The sequence below is a fragment of the Salarias fasciatus genome, assembly GCF_902148845.1.
Source record: "Salarias fasciatus chromosome 7 unlocalized genomic scaffold, fSalaFa1.1 super_scaffold_4, whole genome shotgun sequence".
Taxonomy (NCBI): domain Eukaryota; kingdom Metazoa; phylum Chordata; class Actinopteri; order Blenniiformes; family Blenniidae; genus Salarias; species Salarias fasciatus.
In genome coordinates this window covers 8,343,324-8,371,320 of record NW_021941229.1, presented here as the reverse complement: position 1 = coordinate 8,371,320, position 27,997 = coordinate 8,343,324, and the positions used below count along the sequence as shown (strand labels likewise).

At 42.4% G+C, this 27,997-nt stretch overlaps 1 protein-coding gene across 1 annotated transcript in view; it reads right to left on the bottom strand.

Annotated features, from left to right (window-relative positions):
* LOC115382413 (5-hydroxytryptamine receptor 4) overlaps positions 1 to 26,138 on the bottom strand; it is a 42,190-nt gene extending 16,052 nt beyond the window's left edge. The window contains exons 1-6 of the mRNA XM_030084132.1: positions 26,003 to 26,138; positions 12,220 to 12,291; positions 11,692 to 11,862; positions 10,170 to 10,370; positions 9,761 to 9,914; positions 7,043 to 7,710 (exon numbers count right to left, since the gene is read on the bottom strand). Of these exons, the coding sequence (XP_029939992.1) occupies positions 7,043 to 7,710; positions 9,761 to 9,914; positions 10,170 to 10,370; positions 11,692 to 11,862; positions 12,220 to 12,242 (1,217 nt within the window). The 5' untranslated portion in view covers positions 12,243 to 12,291; positions 26,003 to 26,138. The remainder of the gene's footprint in view (positions 1 to 7,042; positions 7,711 to 9,760; positions 9,915 to 10,169; positions 10,371 to 11,691; positions 11,863 to 12,219; positions 12,292 to 26,002) is intronic.
* Positions 26,139 to 27,997: the final 1,859 nt, after the last annotated feature.

Below are 27,997 nucleotides of genomic sequence, written 5' to 3'. Positions count from 1 at the left end.
TCTCTTTAAAATAAAATAAAAAACTTCCAATAGAAATAGTTTCATTAGCCGATGACACTGTACTGGTTACTATTTCAGTAAACTCCACTTTACAGCTGGAGAAAGGCCTCAATTACCCAAAAGTAAGCAATGCAATCCTCATATTACTGTGACATATGACCCACTCTATCTCACCATAGCATTAGCCTTTATTCACAGTGACTGTGATTCATTCTGAGTCCAGTGATCCTCACAACGCGTCGAACCACAACAGCTCCGAACCTCGCCGCCGGGCTCCAGGCCGTGTTGGTCCTGAATGCCAGTCTGTCAGCAGGGAGGGTGGGTTGGCGTTACGCATCAGAGCAAAGCCAGACACAGACAGGGAGGCAGAAATGGGTTTGATTTAGTGGCGAGAGATGAGTTCAAGTCTGGGCTGACAGGACGAGAGCAGATTTCCTCCACAATAAAAGAAAACACAAAGTCATCAAAGCAGCAGTCTCGGCTATTTTCAGTTTGCATTCCCCTTGTTTGCCCTCTCTCTGGACATGTGCTGTTGTCCTCTTTACTCCCAATATTTAGAAAAAAAACAAACAAAAAAAAAAACCAGAAGATCCTGTTTCGATGTCATTCTGTGAAAATTCTTCGATAATTAAAAAGCAGAAAATGTATGCAGTAGGTGAGGAAGAGAGAGAGAAGAAAGGCGCTAACAGAAGACATAAAAGGGAAAAAAAAATAAGATAACATTTCACACCGCGTTTAACAGGAACAATGGAAAGATAGAATTGAAAGAAAGAGTGAGAGCAGTGAGACGTGAAGGGAGGAGCAGCTGGAGGATCTGAGGTTTCAATCAAACAATAATAAATCACACAGGTCTCCCAATAAATCACAGAGGAGACTGTTTGCTCTGTCCTGCTCTGACAATCCAAACAAAGCAGCAAAAAAAAAAAACCAGAGACCCTCTTCTTCACCCACACAGGGACGGCGGAGCCATTATTTATAGCATCGTGCGCTGATTTTGCCTGACATACTTAATATCGGACGTGGGCAGGAAGGAAAAGCCATCAGAGAAAAGCCGCGATCGACGATATGGCCTCAAAATCCTCAAAGTGATCAAATGAGCCACCTTCCTGTCTTCTTTAGACAAAATCACTTCATGTCAAACTCGTTGCAGCTCAGACGCCACGTGCAGCTGCTTTCGGATGATTAGAATTCCAGCAAAATAACGCACAATTGATGACAACAAGTACATGATGAAAAATTCTCCTTGTAATCGGAGATGAAACGTGTGAACCAGAAACGGAGGAAGTTCCTCTCCTTTAACACAACGCAGCAAGTCTCATGGTTTCAAACACCGGAGCGCGGCTCATTTGTGGTCGTCTCCTGATGAATCCCCGAGAGCCTCATCTCATCTCAACATTCGGAGCAGCAGCCGCTGAGGGTGGGGGAACAGCCGGGACTCCAACACTGATTGAACGTGGCAGCGCGGCCTCGACCCAGAGAGCCTCCGAACACGTCTCCCAGATGACTTTCACTGTCCAACTCGGTTGTTCTCAAGCCGCTAAACAGCTGCGCTGCGGCGACGGCTGCCAGCGACTTACAATCGCAAACAATCACAGGGATGATGGGAGCGTCGGAGCCTAATTCACCACTTCTCATCACCGAAGGTGAACTCAGGACAAATCGCGCCAAAACCTACTTACGGTCGCAGGAAGCCGCTGACAGCCTGAGTTGTAGCTTGTTATTTTTTTCTCACCAGAAAGTTTTTTTTATTTTTTCACGATGGTGATCCAGTTCCCTGTAAATGTTTTGAGTCCACTGTATTCCCACCGTTTGTGGGATCGGAGGATGATGTCCGATTACATTTGAGTGATGCTACAGCTATCAGAAGGACCCGTACATCACATCGCTGATCCATACTCTGTCATTTATACATGGCTGAAGTGGGCACAGAGTTTCACAAGTAAAAGATGAGTAGTTATTTTTCAATCTGGCCCCATATTATGTCCTTACACCTTTCGCTGTTGGAGACGCTCTCCTGCGTTTATTTGTGAGTGGAAGCTCACACGTCCAGCCCACACTGCCTTAAGCATTGATGTCAGCAGCTCTGAAGGAGCTGGAAAAGCAGCAAGGTGAGATTTAACTTGGAGAAACTTCTAACAGAGCGCTCTTCTGTTACTTTGGAATGAAAGAAAAAAACAAAAACAAAGCTGAAGCAGACACAGACCCCGGGAAAGTCATCAGGAAAGTGGAAGATATTTATTACTTCCCATTTCTGGCGCTCCAGGTAAAATTCTAATTCAGTTTACTGCTTACTGTAATGTATTTTCAGCAGCGCTGTGGGCATTTCAGAGGACTCACTTTTCACTCTGGGTCTCAGTGTTTCGAGCTGACGCATCAAACAAGTCAAGCACAGACAGCACAGTCTTTCATTATTATGAGAATTAATTTTACAACCTCCATTTTTAATTATTCAGATTTAATCGGGTGGTTAATAACTTCGTGTGCATTTCCCTTTTTTTTACCTTGTACCAACAGTGAACAAAGACCACATTACTGTAAACAAAAGTTGTAGCCACTGGGGCAACGGAAGGACGTGACGAGTGATGTGACGGTATTTACTCAACAGCGTCAACCTGGTTCAGATGCTCCTGATGTCTCTGCTGCCTCTGATACTCGCGGGTACAACACCACGTCTGTGTTATGACTCTAATCACAAATAAGTGTCCACCATCCACTGCCGGAGCTGTGTGTGTGTGTGTGTGTGTGTGTGTGTGTGTGTGTGTGTGTGTGTGTGTGTCTGCGCTACGTGTGTCAAGAAAAGGACTCCAGGGATTTCAGAGTAGAGAAGAAGAAGAAGAAAAAAAAAAAACCCTGCAAAATTACATTAATACGTTTTCTTTCATGAACACGAGTTTTAGTTTCTGCCTTCGGGCAGAGATCGGCTTGAGTTATTTTCAGAAAGGAAACATTAAATCCTAATTAATGCAATATAATACCAAGCGGGGCAAAATTACAATTGCCGTGCAATTTCAAAACATGTGGAGCCCCAAGTAAAGAAAGAAAAAAAACAAAAGACCTCTTCCACAATACTGGTGGAAAATGACTAATCTGTGGCTTGTTTGAAAATAAAATAAAGAGGCAGGAGAAGTTATTTATTCCCCAGCACAGTGAGGAGAATGGTCTTATTGGTCTTTGGGGACTGAAGAAAACAAAGGTGGCAACGCCGCAGCATTCAGAACTACAGGCGACGAGATGAAAAACACTGAAAGTAGGAAGCTCTTTACCAACCCGCCCTGCCAACATGGCGCCGAAGCTTAATACGAGTTTGCTCGCAGCGGTCTCGGCATCACAAGCGACATCACAGGAGAGAGAGCGGTTATGATTCAGCGGAGATTCGGTACAACAGGATCGCTCCCAGTTGCTTTTATACAACAGTTCTGCTAACACTGTTTATTAAATGCCTTACAAACACATATCATTTATTTCTTTATTTGAATTCTGCCAACACACACAGCGCCGCCAAGACACAAACAACACAGCGGTGCTTCTGCATAAGTATTGGATATTATAAATCTGCATCACAATGGCTTCCACTCCTTTTAAGTTTGGCTGATTTTAGACTTTCTCCATGTGCAACCTGAGAGAAAAAAAGTCAGGACATTAGTAACTACGTACTTAACAGCTGTGAGGTGGAGCGATAATACTGTAAAGTGTCTCACGATAACATTTTCTTGAAAGCTTTCCTGTCCTTTCTTGGCGTTCCACCAGTTTTCGGCACGTGTGCCCTCGCCGAGGCGCCGAGGCAGCACGCGCTTCTCGTTTGTGACTTCGGATATCTGAAAACACTCAGACCAACGAGCCCACCATCCACCCACAGAGCCCTCCTACACGCCTGCAGCTCGCTGACTAAATACCACGAGGAGGATTCCTGCAGTGACTTCGGCTTCCAGCGTGGCGTCGGCACTGATCTGATTGTGAGGCTGACTCTCTGTCGGGGGCTGATTGGAGGAGAGCGCATCAGATTGGCGTCAACGCTGTTTCTTTCTCTCTCTCTCTCACACACACACACACACACTCACACAGGCACACACACACCTCACTGAGGACCCGTTCATATGATAACAATTTCAATTGAAAATGAGTTGCTAAAAACATAACTCTTTGAGAACAACTCCCAGGGTGGAACTTTTTGAAAATGTCCCAACTCCGTCTCTGCGCAAATAAGGAAAAAGACACTGCATGAAAACGCTCAGCGCGAACCAGCGGCCCAACATGAAAACGACATTGTTTTCAGCGTTTCTGTCGTTAATGTTAATTTCAAACTTTTTTTTAAATTTCAAACACTGAAATAAAATAATAAATAACCATCATAGTGGGACACAAAGTATATGGGACAGAGCCGCATGTGGTTTTGTGTCACGCCCTGTGCCCCTCCAGCCATGTGGGGGCGCTCTGGGGCGGTTTTGGTTTTGTTTTCCCAGTTTTTGCATGCCCTGTCTCACCTGCTTGTCTGTTCCTCATGTTCTCCTGCCTGGTCTCCTCCCTCGTTAGTGCCCTAATGTGCTTCACCTGTGTATACCTTATTTAAAGGAACTGTATCATGCTTTTTTAGCTAGTCCAAGCCCTAGAAATGGCATTAACATGGTAATAGTTTATTTTTGGCGCTAAGGAAAAGTCATTTTGTGTGAAATAAAAGATTTTCTGGGGCTAATTCTGAAACCTGGAGGAGAAAACGCTCTGTTTCACTGAAAATCCCGCCTCTCCCCCTGTGGACTTTGACTAACAGGTAACTTCAACCAATCAGCGCTTCAAAACAAATACGCTGGTTCGCTTTAGCCCTTTAGCTCTAGCTTCTCTACATGCAAAGACACGCGAAAACGTCTTTTCCTGTTAGAAACTCACCAAGCGCAGACCCTTCAGACTCTTGCTCCTGCTTGATTGTTGCTTTCAGACGATGGTTAAAGTTTATCTTCGTAATCAGAGTTAGAAAAAAGCGACAACGCTGATTGCCGAGGGCCTGCGGGAGGGGGGCTCAGGGGAGCCATCTTCTCCGTGTGACGTGAACGTGGGAAAACAGAGTGTTTTCACAGGTGCGGGAGGGGCTGCCTCTCTAAGCAGCAGAAACACGAGGAAAGCTCAAACACGCAGGCACGAAGGAAAAAACGCTTTGGGGGTGTTTTTGGTGAGTACATAACTATATTACAAGGTTAAAACATACAAAAAGTGAATTTCGCATGATACAGCCCCTTTAAAGCCTGCATCCCTCACTTGTCCTTGTCGGTTCGTTGTGGGTTGTCTGCGTCCCTGCGTCCCTGTCTGTACCTCAGCTCAGCTTGCCCTGCATTCCGGTTTCCCTGAGTCCTGGAAACAAACAAGCTGAACTCTGCCTGACTGCCTGCGCGTGGGTCCTTCCATCCTGCACCCGTGACATTTGTCTTGTTCCTACTTGATATATTAGTTAATAGCTACTCCTTTAAAAAGTAGTGGTTCCTTTGTTTATTCAGAAAAGTAACTTGTGCGGTGATTTCTTTCATTGCCTCTCCTATTTAAGCGCTTTAAAAATGTGCGCATCGCAGGTTTAATGATGAATTGCTTTCTTGTGCAACGTCACAATCGAACAGAGAATCTATTTCTTTGCAGAAATGATCTAGTACCAGGCCAAAAAGAAGAGGATGACGAACGATTGAGTACACACAGGAGGTCCTGGGGCAGTAGAGGGTGTCACTGGCACACTCGCTCTTGAGCAGATTTTCTGAGTGCGACCGTGAGTTGGGTTGCGTAAGCGCACATACGCGAGTGCCTTTTGTTTCTCTCCAGCAGTGAAGTACTTGTGTTAAACTTAAACAGTGCAGACGCAAGCAGGTCACCTCCTCCATCATCCTCCCAACTGGAAGGAGCTGAGAGCACAAACACAGCCGTCAACTAAATCGCCACCATTAGCATCAACAGACGGAGCAGAAGAAAAAAAAACACACTGCAGGACGACTGGCGTGATTTTAAAAGTAGATAAGAGATTACTCTCACTCAGAAATATAAATTTGGAAAAATGTGACTTTTTAAATTCATAAAACAACAAACTTCACAGATGAATCACTTACAGCGACATAAGGTTTGCTTTATTAAAGCATTTTCTGAGGGGTGAGTATTTTTTTAAACATATTTTTAAAACTGTCCTCCTTAGTTAATAAATATACAAAAAAAAACCAAAACATTAAGTTCACACAAGACGTTCAAAGAGAAAAAACAACCCAAGACAACAATTCATTAGTCAAACTTGACAAATTCACTTCCTAAAAAACAGATCATGCATGCTCCTCTGATTTAACCAAAATCCACTTCAATTTTCAAAGGCATCCAGCACTAAATCTGTTCAGACTCTATCACAGGACCATCGTCTGACCCTAATCGATTGTAATCCATTTCCGAGAAACTGAGGACACGAGGTGGAACGTCGTCGTTCTAACTGGCCAAAGTGAAAGTAACTAGACACACACAGCGAAACAACATGGACAAAACAAACAAGATGGAAACAACTTGAGCACAAACATCAAGAGAGACACGACACCAAGGCGGCTGAATTAACAGTTCTCCAAAGTGCTTAAAAATAATGAAACCTCCCTAAAGTGCAAATGATTGAGTCCGTCATTAACCTTTCATACTTTTTTCATATTTGTTCAATTTTCTTGGTGGTCTGGCGTGCTGGACGAGAAATTCTTACAGGCCAGTTTTTGCCTCAAGCTTGACACACCAACACAAGGTAGAATCACAAGGTGATCTAGATCTGTGTCTATGTACATTTTGAGACTGACTTAACCTTGTTTATGGCGAGCAGTGTTTGTTTTTTTTGCTGCTTTTAACGGAGAAGACAGAACCAACACCGACAGTCACTCCGTCTCTGTGACCCATTTCCGACTTCTTACTCACAACTGCAATTAATCCTCAAAAGTACAGTTTTCATAGTGATCCAAAAATAAAACGCCTGATAAAAATGTCTGGCTTTGTTTTGCCAACAAAGGATGGCAGAAAGTGGTGCGTAATGACTGTGCCCTTGCCGTGTGTTTACCTCAAAGCCATGGAAGTCCCGTTGACGGATGCGGCCGAGCACACTCGGTGGGTTTGTCCGTAGGAGCAGCTGCCCTGCCGCGTGTAGCGCTCGTCCCCGCAGCAGAGGATCACCAGGAACGCCCTCCGGAACGCACGGTTCAGGAAGGCGTACAGGAAGGGGTTCAACCCCGAGTTAATGTACCCCAGCCACAGCCAGGCTGTCCACAGCTGCCACGGTACGGAGTAGTGGATGAAGGGGTCCACAATGTTGGTGATGAAGAACGGCGCCCAGCACAGGCAGAAACAGCCCATGATCACCGCCAGCGTCTTTGCCGCTTTCGTCTCGATGCGCATGCGGCTGTTTGTCGCGGGAGTCTGCTCCGAGGAGGAGGAGGAACCCGCCGTGGTCCTGAAGCGACAGTGCTCCAGCGGGTCGGAGGAAGTGGACGGCCTCACGGCGATGACCGGGAGTGCGCCGGCGACGGGGGCCGAACCGGCGCGCTGCAGCGTCTCGATCTGCCGCACGTGGCTCATGGCGGTGACGTAGATCCGCTGGTACGCCAGGATCATGAGGGCCAGCGGGACGTAGAACGCCACTGCGGAACAGATGAGGGCGTACGGCCGGTTGACCAGAAAGACGCAGCTCGTGTCGTTGGAGCCTCCCGACAGGGCTCGTCTCTCTTCAATCTGGGAAAAAAATAGAGATCCAGCAAATGAGATATTTTTTTTTAAGTACAGAGTTGAACCCTGGACAGGGTTCCATCAAGTTTGCAAAGATTAGAACTCTCTAAATACCCAACTTTGCCTTTACTTTTACTGTAGCTTGATAAGTCTCTTTGGGCCTAAAACATAAAGACTTGTTGCGAAGATGAGTCCTTTGCTTTAGCACTGCATCATTGTAAAAAGTATAATTAAAAAGTTACTGGCCCATATCGACATGGTAGCATCGCACAGTTGCGACAGATTGGTTTACCTCAAAGTTCTTGAAGCAAATCCTCGGGTGCACCAACAACCATGTCACAGAGCACACAGTCGGATCACTGGCTGTGTTTACATGGTCATGTTTTAGTCCGTCTGATTTCTTTCCAGTTGAAAGATCAGATTGTTCTATTTGCACGAACACTGAATAAAGTGGTCAGATTCATGGGCAGGTTTATATGTACCAAGAATATAATCCAATTTAGTCGGTGGAGTAATCCCATAATGCTTTGCTCTGTGGAGTTGGCCATTTGTGATTGCTCACATGATCCCACATGCAGCTTTACCGGGAAACCCACCAGTATCGAAGATATTTTTGCTCTCTGGACGAAGGGAGTTCTTGTGTTTTGTTTTGAGTTTATTTGAAACTGCAAATTCCAAAAAGCATTATTCATGCTTCGTAAGTATAATCAGAAAGACAAGGACTAGGACTAGTAGCATCCTATGGTGACAATATGCAACAAACGTCCACTGTAGGGATAATTTCACCCCAACAAGAGAGACATAAATAGAACCAGTCTTTAAATGGCCTCAGTTCAGAATAAAGACGGGTATAAATCACCCCTCTGGCTTGTAATGAATCTCCTTCCAAATGAAGCCGGTCCACCGTATACAAGTTTACTTGAAGCATTTTCATCCTGATCAGGTTTTCATTCCCATTATTTATGTCCATGTAAACACAGCTATAGTTCTGGCTGGTGAATGTAGGTCAGAGAGAACTGATGAAACATCGCACTGCTCTGAAAAAGTATTTAGACCTCTAGCCTTTTTCAGTTCAACTGAACGGTGATGCTAATGCTAAGTATGACTGATGTACACTCTACACGTGATCCTGGATTTCACTGCGCAGGACTTCTGGAGTCATTAAATGAAAGAGCAGCAGGTTAACGTAAGCTGAAATCCTCTTATAAGTCATATAAGTAAAAGCAGAGACGCCACGATTTTCAAAACATCAAGGGAGCAGGTATGCAGAGGCTCACACAGACATAATAACTGTGTGTCACAGTTAAAGAATCAGTTTTTAGATTTTGACAGCATTGCTAAAATAACATTTTAAACAATTCCTTTTTGGGGCAAAATTTGAAGACCTGGGTAAATTTTCTTTCTGTGTTTTGAGGAAAAGCAATCCAAGAAAAAGAAAACATAGTATAAAAAGTAATAAACTTAAATCTCACTCTTAATGTCCACATCAAACTCAAATCTTAAGTTCTAAAAAGCTGATATTTTTTTGACATCCAGCCAGAAAGGAAAAAATAAAAACCAGAATGCTGTTTGGATGCAGCCAGAGTGAAAGACAAGAGAAAAGAGCTGCATGTTTCATTAAGTCTGGATGAATAAATTCATCTCTCCCCTCGCTGCCTCTGGGAGTCCTGCTGCTCATTTCAAGGCAGCCCTGAATTATCCCCGCGCCAAAACATATCCAAACCACAAGAAAATGCTTGTTGAAGTGCTGCCTTCGCTCGCAGCCAGAAAACCCTCCGCTGGGAATGGAATTGTTTTGCGATCGCCGCATTACCGTGTCATTGTTTGAGGGATTGGACATGTTATTAGAAGCAGCGAATATTCAACTGGAGAGGTTAATGCTGCTTTTGCCCTTGCAGACAGAACATAGCTATCTTTAGGCATCTGAGGGAGGCGGATCAAGTCTTTACTGTATTAGATTTTTGATAATATCAACAATGAAATCAGTCGAGTTCATCGCTATATCACCTGTTGCCTTTTCTGTTTTTTGTTTTGGTGTTAGATACTGAGGACTCACAATGTCCTCGATCCCGATGGCATTCCAGCTTTGCATGATGGGCAGGAAGGAGATGAATGTGGGGATGAGCCAACAGCCGCTGAGCATGACTGCCACTCTCAGAGGGGTCATCTTGTGTCTGTAGACCAGCGGCTGGCAGCAAATAGCGTAATACCTGCAATAACACACACACACACACACACACACAAATTTGCACATTGTGTATAGCAGTGGGGGTTAAACTTTTAACAATCTCAACATAAAGCCAACTTTTCTGATACCTTCTGATGTAAAATACAGTCAAATGTCAGAAAAACTTCTCCTATAACTATTGCATTATGCATGTTTTTACAAACTCACCCTGACAGCGTGGCTTTGAGGCCAGTTTGCAAGTGACGAAGTTACTAACGATACAGAAATGACTCTAAACCTGTCCAGCGCGATGCAGCAGAGATGCAGGATGGACGCTGTGGTCAACAGGACGTCCAAAGACGTCCGCACCAGGCAGAAAATCTCCCCGTAGCGCCACTGGCCCGTCGTCAGCTCGATCGCGGCGAAGGGCATCACCACCAGCGCCACCAGCAGGTCAGCAAAGGCCAGGGACACGATGAAGTAGTTCGTCTTTTTCTTTCTGTGAGGGAGGATCATCAGGATCATGTCAGTAATGACAAGGACCCAAATGAATCCTCTCAAACTCAGATTTGGTCTTTAAAAAAGAGATATCAATGAAGTAAAAAAAGACAAGTACTTTCTTTCTTCTCGCTGCTGAACCAGAGAGGATTTGTTTTTCTAAAACAGGTTGTGGTAATAGGAGTGTTTTGACATTTCATGGGTTTCTTTTAAAGAGTCGTGAATGTTCTCAGTATCAAAAGTAGACACTCAAATAAACAGACTTCAGTGTTGTGGCGTCTAAGACCCTGTTTACACGACAACGCTTTCAAGTGAAAACACAAAACCTCAATGAAGCTTTGTTGTGTTTTGGGTGTCCATTTTCACAACAGTGGTGCTTGGATCCACTGAAAATGCTTTATGAAAACAAGTCCCAAGAAATATCTCTTTGAAAATTTTCTGACTCTTTCTCCATGGAAACCATGGGACAAGCAAGTTTTTGAAAATACCGACTTTTCGCCTCCTGTGTAAACAGCAGAAATGCTACTACTGCACATGTGTAGTTCTGCACATGCGCAAGTAAATTAACAGCAACAACAATGTTTTCCATCAATGTGTCATGACTCCCCGTCCACATTCTCCTCGGACCTGGTAGTTTTACAGTCACCTGCTATCCCATTTTGCTGTCTGTCCATTCTTCATGTTTTTAGGATATTGTTCTCTGCGCACATCTATGTAGTATAACGCCCCCCCACTCGTGGCCCAACATGAAAACTACATTGTTTTCATCATGTTACCATGTAAAACATGAAAGTTTTCTGAAACAAAAGCAAAGAAACATTGTCATGTAAACATGGAATACAGCTCCTTGCACGCTGTGTTTTGTAAGATCAATGTTTAGTCTCTCTTTCCAATACATTATATCTGACCAAGAATCTATATTCAACAGACTTTACAGATTATCGATATTCCCTGTAAACTTTTGGACATGTGTTAGCACTTTGGACAGGTTCTCCCTATTTAATAGTGGCTTTATGCCAGGCTGGTCTACATCCATCAGTCACTGGAAGGTGGAGGTAAGTGACACTGATTATATATTTTCCTCGTGTACCTGCCAGTCGGTGGGATATTTTAGGCTGCAAGTGAACATTTCATCATGAAGGTTGATCTTTCAGAGCAGGAAAAGAGGCAACCATTGGGGTGTTTGTGTAATCAAAGGAGAGAAAAGCTACAAACCAGCAGCAGGGTCATACACAGCTGAAGCTTCTGGGACTTATTCCATATTGTGCAGGTAGTTGTAATGTTTTGGCTGATGGCAGCAGAGAAAGAGGCAGCTGGCTCACCGTAGGTGTCTGTCTTTGCAGAGAGCCACCATGACCAACAGGTTTCCAAACACCGTCATGATAATGATGATGGAGAGGAAGATGGTGAGAACGATGGTCTCCAGCGAGTTCACCAGTTCCTGCTGCTCCTGTCGCTCCTGCTGCTGCTCCGTGTTTATTTCTTCCAACGACCTGCGGGAAAAAGTAAAACGCCCGACCACAAACGAAAGACGACACAAGTCATTTTAAACATGGGCTCTTCTTTTTAAGGTTGCATTTGTTCGTGCACTACTTCATGACATCAGTCATGGATGAAACACAACACAGACTGATGCTGCTATGAAAACTAGCAAGCTAGCATTAGCCTCGAAGCCATGCCGTCAGAGTGAAGTACTTTTCTGGCAGGAACGGCTCGTATACAAAATTGGAAAGTTTAATTCTCACTCTGACGTAGTTTGTCATTTATAGGGGGCTCAATTATAGACAGGGAATGGATTTTCGTGTTGAAAATGATGCTTTCAGGCTCTGTGAAGACGTTTTATGACTTACTGTGGAGGTGATGCTGTGGCCATCACTAGTCATCTGCATTGAGGAGAGTCCTCATCACCCCATTCTATGGCCCTGGAGAGACACAAACATACAAACACACACACAGACATCGAGTCATTACTTCCTCCTCTTCATCTCAAACTCATTTGCTCATCTTATAGCAGCTGTACAGAGCCAAAAATTCAATACCTCAAAAAAAGTAACTCAATCACGGCTCGAAAATGCGAGATATTTATAGAGTGAATCTTCTGCAACAGACAGCAGCTGTGAATGTCAGATCAGATCAGCTTTCCTTCGTAATGCAGCAATAATACTGTGCTTTACTGAGAACAACGAGGGAAATTCCTCTTGTATCCTTGTTGGGAAAGGTCGGAGGTTCAGTGTCGGCTACTGAAACGCGCTGCTGAGGCCTGAGACCTGAACCGACCTCCTCGCTTCATTCTCTTGTTTTCAGGGACTGAATCAAATTGTGTCATATGTTTACAGGTAATGCTAGCTATTAACATTTAGTCTGCTGAAGCCAAAACTGGCCTCAGCTGACATTAGCTAACTAAAACTAATTAGCTGATTGCAAGTCCTGGTATCCACACGTCCATTCCAGCTTTTTAAAGGGAAATCTTTCAGCTTTCCACAGAGGGTTTAAGGTTTTTTTAAGAGTTGCAGAAACAACATAATACTGAGACCTGTTTTTTGTACATTTCACTGTATTTTGCATTCTTAAAATTAGCTCTAGCTCTAGCTCCTTCGTAGCTTCCTCTAGTTATTGTTTAATTTTGTGGAAATACTCACATTTTTCATGACCACATCAAAGAAAAACTTTAAAGCTTGAATTTAAAGGTTATCATAGCTCTGTTTACTCAGTCATGTAACAATAAGTGTCCATTGAAGAGTGACAGATAGCAGCCTGTCATTGTTCCCGCTGTTAGATGCCTTATCAGCACTAAGTACCAATTACAACATCTGTGATTCTGCCTTTTACGAGGCTGTCTGCTCTTATCGCCGATGACGTCTGTAACAACACCTGACAGGCTGTGAAAACCGGGAATCCTGTCAGTAACATTCACTTCCTGCATAACTCAGTTTTATGAGCGTCGTCAATTCTCTGTCACCCGGCGCTGCGGTACTTTTTTGTTTTAATCCCATCCATGCTCTCGTTCAAATATCATTAGCCGGGACTGCATCTTGGTTGGAAGAGATTGAGCAGTTTGGAGGATAAATGCAGACATGTGGAGGATTACAGTGTGAGCCGACGTGACTGATTTCAATTTGTTTGGAAGGTCCCAAAAGACCACGAAGACTGAGAATCTGTGATGGTAGTTTATGTAGCTTCAACTTGTCCAAACTCGTCTCTCCGACACATAAATAAAATTGGCAGGGTTATGAAAATAAGATGGCCATGCAGACCGAGCAGAACCAAAACAGATGTGAGGAGTGTTTCCTATCGAAGGCTCCGTATCTTCCAGGGGAGCCGAAGGAGATAACGCAATCCGGGCAGATTACATCACGGCCTCATTGTGTTTGGCTGGAGAACGTACATCACACGCCATCTGTACCGACAAGAGCCCGATCGCAGGAAGGCCGCGTGAGGAGAGTTGGGGAAATTATACAGCAGGATCGTGTATAGAAACTCACCGGATGGTCAAACTTTGACAAAAGTATCTCATCATGGGATCCTCAATTTCTTAAACCTGCTATGTGTGAGTCCTGCTATATCTATGTTTATTCCCACAAGACTCCAGTTATAACCATTCAGAAAACATTCAAAATCCCAATTACTGATGTGCAACTGGCCTCTTTCCCAATCTGATACCAGATAAAACCAGAGCTGGTATCGACGATATCGATACTTTGTACAAAGACCAAATGCGTGAGGGGAGTTTTGAGCTCATGCCATACTAGAAAATAGACTTTGTTTATTCTTCGTCCGAACGCATCTTGAGTTTCTGCATGAGGGTAAATGTATTTATAAGCTTCAGTAATCACATGTGGAATAAGAAAGAGCAATGCCAAGCAGAAGAACATAGGACCTAAATAACACAAGTCCATGCATCACAACAGAATCCAGCCTGTTGGATGTGAAAGACTCCAGGTCTCCTGCATGAAGCAGGTATTGAAATATACCTTCATGTAGCCAATCTGAAATACTGGATCGTATTGATCTTTTGTGACACAAACTGCATTCCCGCTGCAGACATGATGAGTTGTTAATGATTAGACTTTAGAACAGTCGTTATTCTGGACTGCCGTCGCCAGGGGTGGAAAGTGCACATTATGAAGAATCGGTATTTTTGTCGGGAACATGCTTGTGGCTGATTACTCTCGTGAAATTGATAATGCAATTACAATCATGGAAAATTCAGTGAGCTTGTTGCTCCTTATTGTCCCGGTACATATAAACAGCTGCCGTCTCTTCCCTCCTTCCTGCTCTGGCTGTTGGCTTTAGCACTCGTCAAAGCTTTTTTTCCTTGTTTGCAGCCAGATATAGACCTTATATTGCATTTATCAGATGTGTCTGATCCTGTACGCTCGCTGTTGGGAGTATATCACAACTGTTTTCTTTCTGATTCTTGTTCTCATGAATCCGGGAAACAGTGTTATGCTGAGAAGTGCATCCCTCCTGCAGGAGTGAATGCAGTTGAAAATACTTGGAATTTATTAAAAAAAAAAAAAAAAAAAAAAAAAAAGACTTTGTAGATAACAATGCAGGAAAATGACAAACAGAATGAAATAAGGTCGTTTGAGACAGTGATTCACATCCCGTGATGCCGCATTGTCTCACGCTTTGACAAATTTATTACGCTCCTCTTGTTTGAAGCACTTGCAGGAAGGCCCTGACCCATTAGGGAACCTTCTTTAACACTTTATTGATTAGGACACAATAACGCTGATTATAAGCACAGTAAACCCAATTAAATGTCATTTTCATGAAGGAGTAAATCAGCTGGTCGATTGTGCCCAGATTACATGGTTTTGGTGTGTCACTCTAATTTTCAACACCACTGAAAAACTACTGATTGCAGCTCAAACGGAGGCTGTAATCAGCATTGCCCTCCCGCTCTCCTCTCCCACTAACACAATCATCGGAGTGGATGCAAACCCGGCGTCGCTCACATGACTTCAGAATGAGATAATATTTGCTCGATTCGATATTTCTAAGAAAGGAAAGACGGAGGGAGCGAGGAAGCATATTTCTGACTGGCCTCTGCGCTCGTCCCCTGTGATGTGAGTCCAGGGAGGCGGGTTTTCACAGCTCTCCGTGTCCATTTCACATCTGACTGACACTGAGCTGAGCTGCACAGCATGAACTCTGGAGCGCACCAAGACACCACAATGCTTTTCTGTCCACGTTTGATATTTGCCGTACAGCCTTCAGTTTTTACTGTCGGTCACTCTTGAACCTGGTTTTTAAATAGCTGTTGAAACACTACAGCCCGCTCAGCGACTTTAATGAAATGCAAATTGGATAATGGGAAACTCATCTGCGAGGTCGTACATGTGTTTACGGTGCGATTTCCAGATGTTTAATCTGACCTCTGACCCTCTCTCGTCAGCGTCCTGGCGATAGGAGAAATCGTCGTCGTCTGTAACCACACTCGGATTCGTATTCTCTATGTGTGCAGTAAACAACATCAATGCATTGGTCACGGAAATATTCCAGTGTGGATGAGGAATGCGGGACATTATCAGCAGATCGCCAGTATCGGCCCGAAATGGACATTTCTGCAGATGTGACGGGGCGATAAAGTGACACTTCAATTATGCTCGCCGCGTGACGAAATCAAACGGGTTACATCAGATCAAAATGCCACCGCTGTCTTCCCAGGCAGCGCACCACACCGACCATGACACCTGGGATACAATACACTGTTGATGAAATTTATATTTAGCATATTTAACACGACCTGAATGATGCAGTGTCGCATTTTATGTTTGCATAAAGGCAAAGGATGCATCTACTACAGGAGGGACTTGATGTCCTTGGCAAATAGGTGAAAATATATGTGCATATATCAGCACTGACTATCAGCCAACAGGGACTAAATCAGTAAAGCAATGACGAGATGGATAAATACATAGATTTGTCAGGTCTTTGAAGCCGGAATTCAAAGATTTACTAAAATAATCAGCCACTGCCATTAAACATTGCGTCTTATTTCCACACAAGGAAACATATTTCCATCAATATTTCATGGGGTTTATGTTCACGGGGTCACCTTTTAAAAGTTAATGAAATTTTTCTGTGTGAAACAGTAGTAGAGTGCAGATCTGAGGAAGACGTCCCAGAAGACTCAGCTCATTTAATGCTCTTGCTTATTTTACTTCATCAGGTGGGAAGCAAACACTTCTCACCAAATCTAACACCTCAGACTGTGAGCTGTGTGTGTGTGCGCGCGCGTGTTTGTGTGTGTGCTTGCACATGTTTTCTTATATATGTACATGGAGGAGGAGTCTGGTGCTGTTGCCAGGGACAAACATCATGCTGTCGTGTGTGCTATTTTACAAGTTTGAGTAAGCAATGCTACCTGCCTCATAAACAAACTGGTGCTCAAACAGATGTTGTCATTTTAAGCTCCTGGAAAATTGTTTTGTGACCAGGAAACCCAAAGACACTCATCAGGAACCATCAAGTTGCTTCAACTTGGCAAAAAAGTCAGTCCAACATAGGATGCTTGATATTTTAAAGTGAAATCAGCCCACAAAAAGCCTCTTTTTTGTATTTTCTTTTTTTTTTTTTTTGGTGATGGAAGGAACCTTCAAATTTTTAGTGCAGTGGTTCAACAAGTTGTTGGAGCTGGACCGACTTTTAGATGTGGTTTATACACTTTCACTGTGTCTTGGGTGTTGGTTTTCTTCACAACAGTGCTCAGAGCCACTGAGATCACAACTTCATGAAAATGGCTCGCAAGGTGGAACACACATGAAAATCTGTGTTCTCGCCACTGCAAATGTGCAGAACGCATTGAGGTCTATGATCGTGTGTGTGTGGTTTCATTACAGAACCAAACAACAGCACCCACTAGTGGCCGGACATGAAGACTCAGTGTTACATTCGAACTAAAAAAATATTTTGCAGAAACTGCAAATTTAATATTAACCAGATTAAAGAAAGTTTAACAGTGAAAGTAATAAAAGTGTCAATTGTGAGCCAATCAGCGTTGCAAATGTAAAATTTAACCATCGTCTGAAAGCAACAATCAAGCAAGAGCAAAAATTTGCGCTTGGTGAGTTTTTAACAGGAAAAGACGTTTTCACGTGTCTTTGTGTGTAGAGAAGCTAGAGCTACAGAGCTAAAGCTAACCCTCAGAGAAGCTGACGCATGGCGTGTTTGTTTTGAAGCGCTGATTGGCTGAAGTACGCTGTCAGTCAAAGTCCACAGGGGGAGAGGCGGGATTTTCAGTGAAACAGAGCGTTTTCTTTTCCGGGTTTCAGGATTGGCCCCAGAAAATCTCTTATTTCACACAAAATGACTTTTCCTTTCGCCAAAAATAAACTATTACCAAGGTGATGCCTACATTAGGGTTTGGACTAGCTAAAAAAGCATGATACAGCCCCTTTAAAACAAAATTTGAAAGAGAAGGGGAAAAGGTAAAAGCAAAATCAAACAGGATTAATTGTTTTTATGACTGTTTTTACTGTTCAGCACTTTGCGTTTTTTTTTTTATAAATATGAAAAAGTACTCTACAAATAAAGTTTGATTTGATTCGTATAAACAGCTCTGTGGTCAGATCAGGGTTTTGATGAAGGTTACTGTCATGAACACGTTTAACACGTTGCACTGTGAAGCTTTTGCACACTTTAGAGTGTATTTTTCACAAGAATGATCTTTAGTGGAGTTACTGGACTGAGTGCTGACTGAGGTACAACATAGACAAAATGTTATATAAAATAAAAAATAGCCAGGAAAAACAAGTAAACACATTAAAAAGTGCAATCTTAATATATTCTTGTTAAATTAGGTACTTCAGTGAAGTAGCATAAAAAATGTAATAAACATGTATCGGTGTCCAAGACCGCTGTTTTGATTTGCATCACATTTGACGTAGAAAGCTAATGACCCACGTTCTCATGTGGCGCCGCTTACACAACAATTCAAGTGAAAACACATGGTTTTTGTGCTTTTGTTCGAGAAAAGTTTTGCATTTACACAGCAACATTTTCAAAAACAACCACACAAACTACAGAAATGCTAAAAACGATGTAAGTTAGCATGTCAGGCCACAGGTACAGATGGACAGTAACAGCGTTTCTGTATTTCTAGATAGATGGGTCGAAGCATTTTCAAAAAGTTCCGTTTACACCTGTTTCCCTGGAGACGGGGAAAGACCAAAAAGTTCCACCATGGGAGCCATTTTCAAAAGAATAGTTTCAGGTGGCTGGAAGTGTCATCCACCAAGGTTTTCCATTTTCAGTTGAAAAGTTGGTTTTAAACAGGACCTCAGTAAAATCTGAACCTCGTGTTCGTTTGAGGATACAAGGAGCTTTTAAAGAAGAAAACGGAGTGGGGAAAATCATTAACAACTTCAAAGACTATTTTTGTTGCATTTCTTCATCTTAAAATTAGGTAAAGCTTGCATTTATCAAAAATAAAAAAGCAACTGAGTCCAGAAGTCTGAAGTGATTTAGAGCTGCTGGAAAGACGACGGGACATGTTGGACCATTTTTGTTTGGAACCAAAAAAAATAAAGAAACAAGAAAAACAAAATACTCTTTCACATGTTTTCTACTACATCTGGATTAAGTGTGATGTTCAGTGACAGCAACATAAATCCCAGACACTCTTGTCCAGTTTGCTGAAAACCCAATTGGCTTGGCACGCCAATGAAAGCCATGAAATAAGCTGTTAGTGGAAACAGCCAACATGTCAAGACACACAAAGACGCCTCTCAAACACACATAAGCTTGCTGGGTTTTAGTAGAACGGCGACCGAGACACTTTCATGCCCAAATCTACTTTGGAAACTGGATCTGGAGTGAATATCACACAAACTGGGGAATCCAATTTTCAGCGTTGATCTTAGACTGTCACTTACGGTGGGCGATCATTTCGAGCTTTTTCATTTCAAAGTTAGCAGCTGCTCCTGTTTTCTCTAAAACGTGTAAATGCAGAATGCAGATTTGTCAACAGATAGAAGAAGTAACATTGAGTATAATTCTAAGAAATGTTAATTCTTCATTTTTAAAGAACTTCAATACTTTGCTGTAGTTTCTTATAAATCTGTTTTCACTCAAAATTATCAGCTCATTTTGAAAAATGTGAAAACCATGCTGCGTATTTGATGAAATATAAACTCGTGCTCTCTTATACTGACTGAAGTCGTAAGTAGAACTGTTTAATATGCGGACGTTGATTGTTTGTTTAGCCGTAGGATGATTTATTCTGAAAAAGCGAATCACTTGAGAACAGGAAAGATTGAGGACTTTGAGGACCCCACTCCACAGACCTCCATAGGAGGGAGAGCCATAGCATTATATAAATGCTTTGTCTCAGTTATGCAGGTTTGTTTCAGGCTCAAACAAAAGTGTAAAGTGATGTTACTTTTCATGAAAAAACATGACCTTGTTCTCCAACTTCTGAAAAAAAGCCCTGGACTTCATCTAAAGCTGCTTTCACCAACTACCCATCAGTCTCTCAAATCATCTGGCACTTCTCAAGCCGCGAAGAACGGAGGACCTTCTTGCAGCGATGCTGGGGGCAATCATTCATCCGTGGAGTATACTGTATGTAGGTGCATAAAAAGAGGATATTTCCACTGTGACGGCAGCGTGTGTTGAACTTTCTGAGGACAACTGGGCCATCAGCCTGGAATAGCTGCTGTGATTCCTGTTGGACAAAGTCTTCTGAGAATTAACTCATTATTTCCAACCACTGCCAAATGTTAGCTCGGAACTTAAAGACACGGATTACACCAAACGTATCATTTAAAGGGCAGTAAATCTAGCAGGACCTAATAGCAACAAAACCTGCTGTTCTTGTACGACCTCTTTCAAACTATGAGATAAAACAATCCCTTGGAAGAACAGCATAACATGCAGACGGGTAGAACTATGAGTCATTAGAACGGTAGAAGAACTTGTACTTGCTGTAAAAGCATTAAATCAATGTTTATGTGAACATTTCTAGGGCCACTGAAGAAACTCTGAAGAGCAGCTGGAAGGAATTCACTGGACTCGAGGATGATGCACAAAGTTAATTACAAACGAAGTGAAGGAGAATTCAGAGCAGCAGACGACTCCTTAGCCCCATTCTTCAGGGAATGTCCTCATGATGAGACGAAAACGGGCCAAATAGGGCGAATTCAGAGCCTGCTCGTAGAAATACAGCTGTAAGCTTTCAGAGTGACTCCTGACAGAGTCACAAAGGCGAACGAACTCTTTCATGGGTGAAAGGTCAAAGTGGAGGCCAGAGGTCAGACGAGAGCTCTGTTTACATGACAGTTTCAAATGAGAAGAGAAAAGTTTCATTAAGTGTCTGTTTACGGGACAACGGTACTCAGAGCCAATGAAAAAAATAACTTTTTTGAAAATGTTTTCACTGTTTCTCCTGTTTAAGTGGAAATGAATATTGTAGAGAAAATCAAAAAAAGAACTCAATTAAGCTCTGGAGCAAAATATCCATGGAAGATTTTTTCACAAGTGAACAAAAAATCAGCAAGCCGCTCAACCAAAACTCAAACGTGTTATTCCACCGACGCGCACACACAATTGCCGAATATTTAAATACCCTTAATTACCCTCAATCTTCCCCCTTTGTGGAGGGGTGCTGGGGCCGACGCCACATGCTCACGGGGACGCTCCGAATCGCACGCCGGCTCCCGTCACACTTGATTGGAGCAGGCCGGAGCGACCGTGAGCGAGCGGAGCGTCTAAGTGACGACGGAGCAGCGCGGGTGAGGGTAATGGGTTGTGAGCGGGTAATTGAGCGTGCGAGGCGCGGTGAGAGTGCCGGCTCAGGGGGTAAAAGGAAGAGGATGACTGAAGACTGGAGTGAGCGACACACACACACACACAGCCTTTTGGAGACAAATGTGAAAGACAGCAGGCGGAAATAAAGCATCTATCGAGGGGCCAAACCCTCTGAGTCCAGGCTCACGATGGATTCTCTCAGGACTGATCAGTCCTCCACTTTCTCATCGTAACGGTGCACACGTCAATATTTCCTTCTGTGTGCATTTGGCTGGGATATTATGACCAAAAAAAGACAGAGTCTATCTATCCATGTATTTATCTATCTAATTATTCAATAAACTGTGAATGTTCCACCATATTTTAGAATTTCAGCAGATTGTGGCTTGATGCTTGATTGGGTTTCATCTCAAAGGTTTGTTTGTTCACAATAATTTTTGCTGATTCCTCTTGTATAGAATATAGATTGATCATTTTTAAGCACTAAAAGCGTAGGCCCAGTAAAAAAAAGCTTTAATCCGTTTGACAGTCACTTGATTTATTTAAAAGACATTCTTGTCACAAAGCAACAGAACAGGTTGGTTTATTTGAATTTAATGAAATTCTATATGAAAAATACTTATCTGTCAGACCAGCAAGTCATTTTAATTTCCATTCTGCATTTTCTTGGGAATATAGATTCTTTTTGGCTGAATAGTAATGTTTTTCCCTCCATGTGTTTTCCAATAAACTGCTGCCGGATGGTTTGGTCCGGCGAGTGTCGTCGACTCTCGTCAGTGAACAAAAACCTCAGGTTTTTCTAATTTGCATCAGGTGGTTTCTGTGTCCAGAGCATAATGTTGAATCGACCCAGCCCACAGGATACCTTATCTCTAAAACCGAGACACAAAAGGTATAGACGGACGTGGGCGAGGCGACACTGATAGCGAGTCCCGGTTCGCGCTGGGAATCAGGCTAATGAGCTGCTGTTGCTACAGATGGCCTAATATTAGCCCGAGAGCAGCGTCTGTCTCCTGAATGTCTGCGGGGAGTGGCTAATAGGGACGGCGCAGCAGGTGATGGCGGCAGATGAACTGAACCGATCCTCAGAAATGGAACACCACCGGGGCTGATGTGACTCCTGTAAACTTCCTGCCTCTCCGGTTCATTTCCAAGCGCTTCCACCTGAGAGCTGCCCGGCTCTGTGAGTCCGCTGGAGAATTCCCGGCTCTGGAAATATCCCCCACGTGGGATTTCATCTCCCGCACGCTCATTTTCTTCAAAGATAATCAAAATCAGATTAGAATTACATCCAGATTTGAAAATTTTGTGCAATAAATTGTCCATTAATCATAGATAACTGACTGTTTATTTCCACTTTTTTTCCCCCTATGTAATTCATCTCCTTTCCAGATGCTGGCAAAAGCTGCACAACAGGGACTATTTCTTCCTGGGAAATACACACAGGAGGACGATGAGGATCTAGCAGCTCCAGTTTTCTGAAGCTGAATTGGACCAGCGCTGTGTGTTTAAGGATTACGCAGCGTTTGCTCCTTGTAAAAATGCTTTGTGCGTGTGTACGAGCCAAAAAGATGTTGGCAAGCGAAATCCCCGATTGGACAAGTTTAGCTGAAGAAGGCATGAAAACGATTTTTTTCCTCCTCCCGAGCCTGGAGTTAACCGACGCTTCATCTCGGCGTGTGACGGCTTCGGCCTGCGCCAGCCGGAGGAAATATGTATGAACCGTTCAGTCTGGACGCCCGCGCTTCACTAAAGCTTTCTGGCAGGGATTCGGGGCAGGGTTACACACTTTGATTACGTTTGATTCAATTAGTGGAATGGAAATTATGTCAGGTGAGGTCATGAAGCGAGAGCACGGATCATAAAAACAGCGTGCTGTCCTCAAAACTGGCCTCTAATCTGGACCACCAAGAAAACTGGAAAAGTTCAAAAGTTTTTTTATGGCAGATTTTCACCTGTCCTGCTCGATCGAGATGAAACTCAGCTGCATGTTGCTCTGAATTAAAATGTGTTTGACATTCCTGATGACCCCTGAACAGAACCAAAACAAGGAAAAGCAAAATATGCAAAGATCAGACTTAAACAGAAACTTTACATTGGAAATGAATGTGCCGCTAAACAAAAAAAATGCTTTAAGGTTGTTTTCAGTTTGCATTCATGTTATTCATAAAAGCCCAAAAAATAACATTAACGTAACACGACATGTATTTTGTACAGAAGCACAGACCTGCCACAATAAAGAAATATTCCTCTGAGCTGTATCTCGTTTTGACAAGATCGTTTTCTTGTTATATAGTCTTTACTGAGGCACTTCAGCTCTTCTGTAATTTTGAAATTTCTTCTTAGAGGAAAGTTTTTGTGTATTTATCTTTAAAAACCCCACGAAATAAGTACTTCTCGGTGTTACTGGTAGATTTTTTTTTCTTGATTTGTAAAGATAAGCTGTTGAAATAACAAACTAAAAAAAAAGAAACAATTTACTATCAAAGTATCTAAACAACCAACTCCCTTCCTTTGTTCTTCGAGTACTTGAGTGTTTCCTATTTTCCCATCTTGTGTTTGGCTGAATTTCAGATAACAACTTGAACCGATGTGTGTAAAACACTTTCACAGAACATGTCCTCCTATACATTGAGCTGTTATTACAGGAAATATATAAATATATACAATCAATTATCAGCCTGACTCCCACTTCCTGCGGCTGTACTTCGGGCTGACATCAGTGTCCGCTTTTCCTGATTGATCCTTCTGCAGTTGCGGCGTACCCAAACAGTTTACATCGTTCCTCTGGTCCCGTCGTCTATAACTGCGTAGCAGCGCCGTCCTCTGCGTCGCGAGACGCGCTGAGGGCAGAAACACGCCACACGTGGACTCTTGTGCCAGTTTCAGGTCAACGGCTTGGAAAGTGGGGAGAGGAGGACACGACTAATACATACTAAAATAAACTGACTCATTTCCCCGGAGCTGGATTCAGGCTGACCTCATTGTCTTTACCGGCAGTGCCAGTAAATAAATACACAACCCACTTCTCCAGATTTAACGTTTTACTCACTTAATTCCCAGTTCCTAGCTGGATTACGCAAATGTTATCAGGCTCAGACAAACAGAGAAGCTGAGTTTATCCATCAGTCTTCTGCCACCTGTGCTTCGCAGTGATTGGTTGATGAGGGGAAAGGGGCGGAGATTGAGAGTTGCTTTAAGGAGAATGACCGGATGCTTTCGTACTGTTTTTGCACAGCGACTTTGTGAACTTGGCGCTTGTTTGACTGTATTTCTGTGATCCCACAACATTTCAGAAAGTTATATTTGCTAAATAGAGTCTGCATTTCTCTAGGAATTTAGTGTTTTAGTCACACTGGAATGAGACCTAAAACCAACATATTGAAAACTCTTTTCTGTAATATAGGACCTTTTATCCTTCTATCAAACAAAAGTAAACTATTATTAGAAATACAAGAAAAATGAACGTGTACCATGCAGACCCACACACGAACATGACTGAATGTAACTTATGAAGTGTTCAACCAACTAATATGGATATTACCGCCAAAGAATTGAGGTCTTCATTGATTATTCCAGTAAATAACCTGATTAGCATCACCTACGGTCAGCTGGGATTGGTTCCCATGATGCGAAATTAGATAAAACAGTATAAAAGACAGAGTGATGGATGGCCAATTTGTGTGTTTGGGCTATGAGAAGCACACAGCACCTTGCTGAAAGGGTTACATTCGACTCTTGTTTTAAATCTGCTTAGATTATTAAGCTCCAAAGAAAACAGCTACTTGTCTTGCTCTTCTTCGGCTCTGCTTATCTCTTTCTCTCACACAAGAATGCTCCCAAGCCAGCAGCCGCATTCACAAGGCAAGCAGCAGCTCTTTGACTCTGTTTTAATGATTATCTCCAGTTCTGCTACACTGTTTGCAGCCAATTACAAGCTTAATTGGTTAAAAAGCTTCCAGCAGCAGCAGCAGCAGCAGCAGCCTCTCCCACAGCAGTGTATTTGCTTAAAACGTGTGGATAAGTAATCAATTATGTGTGTCATTTTCTTAATAAATTAAATGGTGGATCTGGGAACAAAGAGGGAGAAACTGTCATACTGATGCAATAAAGCATCAGTTGACAGTTTAAACGTGTAAAATAACTTTTCATGCACCCTTTTTTGGAAGCCTGGTGTGTAACTCTCATTTATCTTTCTGAGGATGTCTTCTTCTGTCCCCTCATCTACTTTTTCTTTCACTTTCCCTCCCTGACATAACACACTGACACACACATGTAACTGTGTGTTTACACACCTGTAAAGTCCGGGCGACACACCTCCAACTCAAATGACAGCGGACAAATCATAAAGGAGGACTGCACCGAAGCAACAGTTTAAGCCTCATAGCTTCTCGTGTTGTATTACAATCACAAATAGTTCAATTAGAGGCAACCATGAAAATCAAATGAGGGCACAGGAAAATGTAATTAATAGCCAACACAACGCAAATTAGCTGCAGAAAATGTTTTTCAAGGCAATTAAAGCTCAAAGCATTTGTTTTGTTTGTTAGAAATTGCAACTTGAGGTATCACTGAGCAGTGATTGAGCTGATATTGTAAACAGCACAGATCACTTTGAAGGATTAATCCATTTAGACAACTTGTACCATTTAACAATTAACATCGAGAGGCTTAAGATGAAATAAAACAATGCCACAAGAAAAACAGTAAAGAAGTTCCTTTTTTTAAATTCTGATAATCTTTTTGTCATATTGAGCAATTTACATTCAGTCTATATATTTTTTTCAAATAAAAATGATACTTTTGTTGTAATTCCTTTTTAATTTAAGTAATGATTAGTCCTTGTTGGTGTGTCTGAAACTTGTCATTTGTTCCTACCGGTGTCGGGCTCCTCGCCACCTCCGTCCAGCACGCGCAGGTGACCCCTCCTGTCCTCCTAGTCCAACTGCAGACCCTCACACAGACCTGCCGCGCGCTCGGCAGAGGGTCCCCGCTGCACGAGCCGCTCTGTGACTGACACTGAGAGAGAGAGAGAGAGAGAGAGAGAGAGAGAGAGAGAGAGAGAGAGAGAGAGAGAGAGAGAGAGAGAGAGAAGGCGACTCATGCTAAATGCTGCCACCGCGTGGTTATTTAATGGAACCCAGACTGTGCAGTTTATCAATTCATGCACATGCTTTTTTTTTTTTTTTTTTTTTTTAATTCAGAGCTGGAGCGTCAAATGCAAATATGTCAGGTGAGACCATGAAGTGAGAAAATTAACTTTATAAAAACATTATAAAACTTTAAAGCATCATTTCGTATAGCTGTCACCGTTGCAACACATTCTACATCCATGGATGTTCCCTTTTCAAGAAAACAAAAAAAGCTTCAAATTATGCTCATGAAATGTAAGGTCAGGTTTAATGTAATTTCATTTGCTTTTCAAGCAAATTGTGAAAATTTCAAGGGAAGTAGATATTTTTTCTTAAACAAAGTTGTGGACGTAACAAAGCACAGAGACTGAAAATTAAATATCTGTGATGCTGTCATGAATGACATCTACCTCATTGCTGTCAGGGTGAGTTCGTAAAAACATACATAATGCAACAGCTATAGGAGAAGGTTTTTTTTTTGTTTGTTTTACTTTTCTCTGTGCTTTGCACCAGAAGGTATCATCAAAATTGGTTTTATGCTGAGGAGTAATTGCTGAGTTTCCTAAAAATATAGACATTTTCATTTTGTATATTCTGTGCCACAACAAAGAAAAACATCAAAGATTAAAATTAAAAGTTATTTTAGCACTTTTTTGCCGGTCCCGCCCACTCAAGATGTTATTGGGCTGAGTATGGTACCTGAACTAAAATGTGTTTTACACTGTTGATGAAGATAATTGATTCTAAAGGCAGGATTGGCATAGGAGTGAAGTGGACAACACTTTAACTGCCTTTCACTGAGATCAGCTTCAGCACCATGTAACCCTGCAGAAGATGAAGTGGCAGATGGATAGATGGTACAACCAATGTCTGATTTATATGAAATATTAACAGCTGTTTGGATCAACTGGCTACAAAAGGCATAACTTTTTTTTTTTACCGTTAAATGTTTTTTTGATGAAAATATCTACTAAGTCTTTCTCGTCTGCAACTGTCAGCACTGTTGCAGTCATGTTGTTGGGTTCAAGATTATTTTATCGTTTTAAATCAACTCCATTGCAATCACAATGACCTGTAGTTCGAAATGGTGTCTTGATAAAATGATTAGGCTTACTCTCCACTTGTCTATTTATTAGGAAATCCTGACAGTTGAAAGGAAAAAATGGTAATGCTAGGAAAACTCATCTCCCTGACCCCCAGAGTTTTACAGTAGCCCCTTCCAAAGCGCTCTGGAATAAACCTTCAGTGGAGGCTTGCACAAAGAGGTCATGTAAATATTGCCTTTTTAAAAGCTACTTTAGTATGTTTTTGTGTGAAACTTATTGTGTAACAAATAACCACTTTTTGTGTATTTGATTGAATGACAAGTAAAGATCCAGCCATGTACAGTATTTTTGTGTTTCAGTGCAATGATTCATTTGATCGTACTTATTACTATTCATCACAATATCAAATATTGATGGAAAATTGCTGGAAAAATGGACAAATCACATGCTGGGAATCTCTTCCTATGGTTATAAACACTCAGTAGGCATCTGTCTCGATGCACATGTGCCATGCGATGTAATCCAACACTGCACCTGTTCTATAAATTCTACTTTTACATAGGTCACAACTGTTTTTGCTTCCCAGTTAATTTTCCTCTTGAGGATGAGGATACAGTAGGAGCCGGTGTTACACAGGAGTACAGTAAGTAGTATCTAATCTAATCATGATGGGATGTTCGTATCGCACTGCCCCC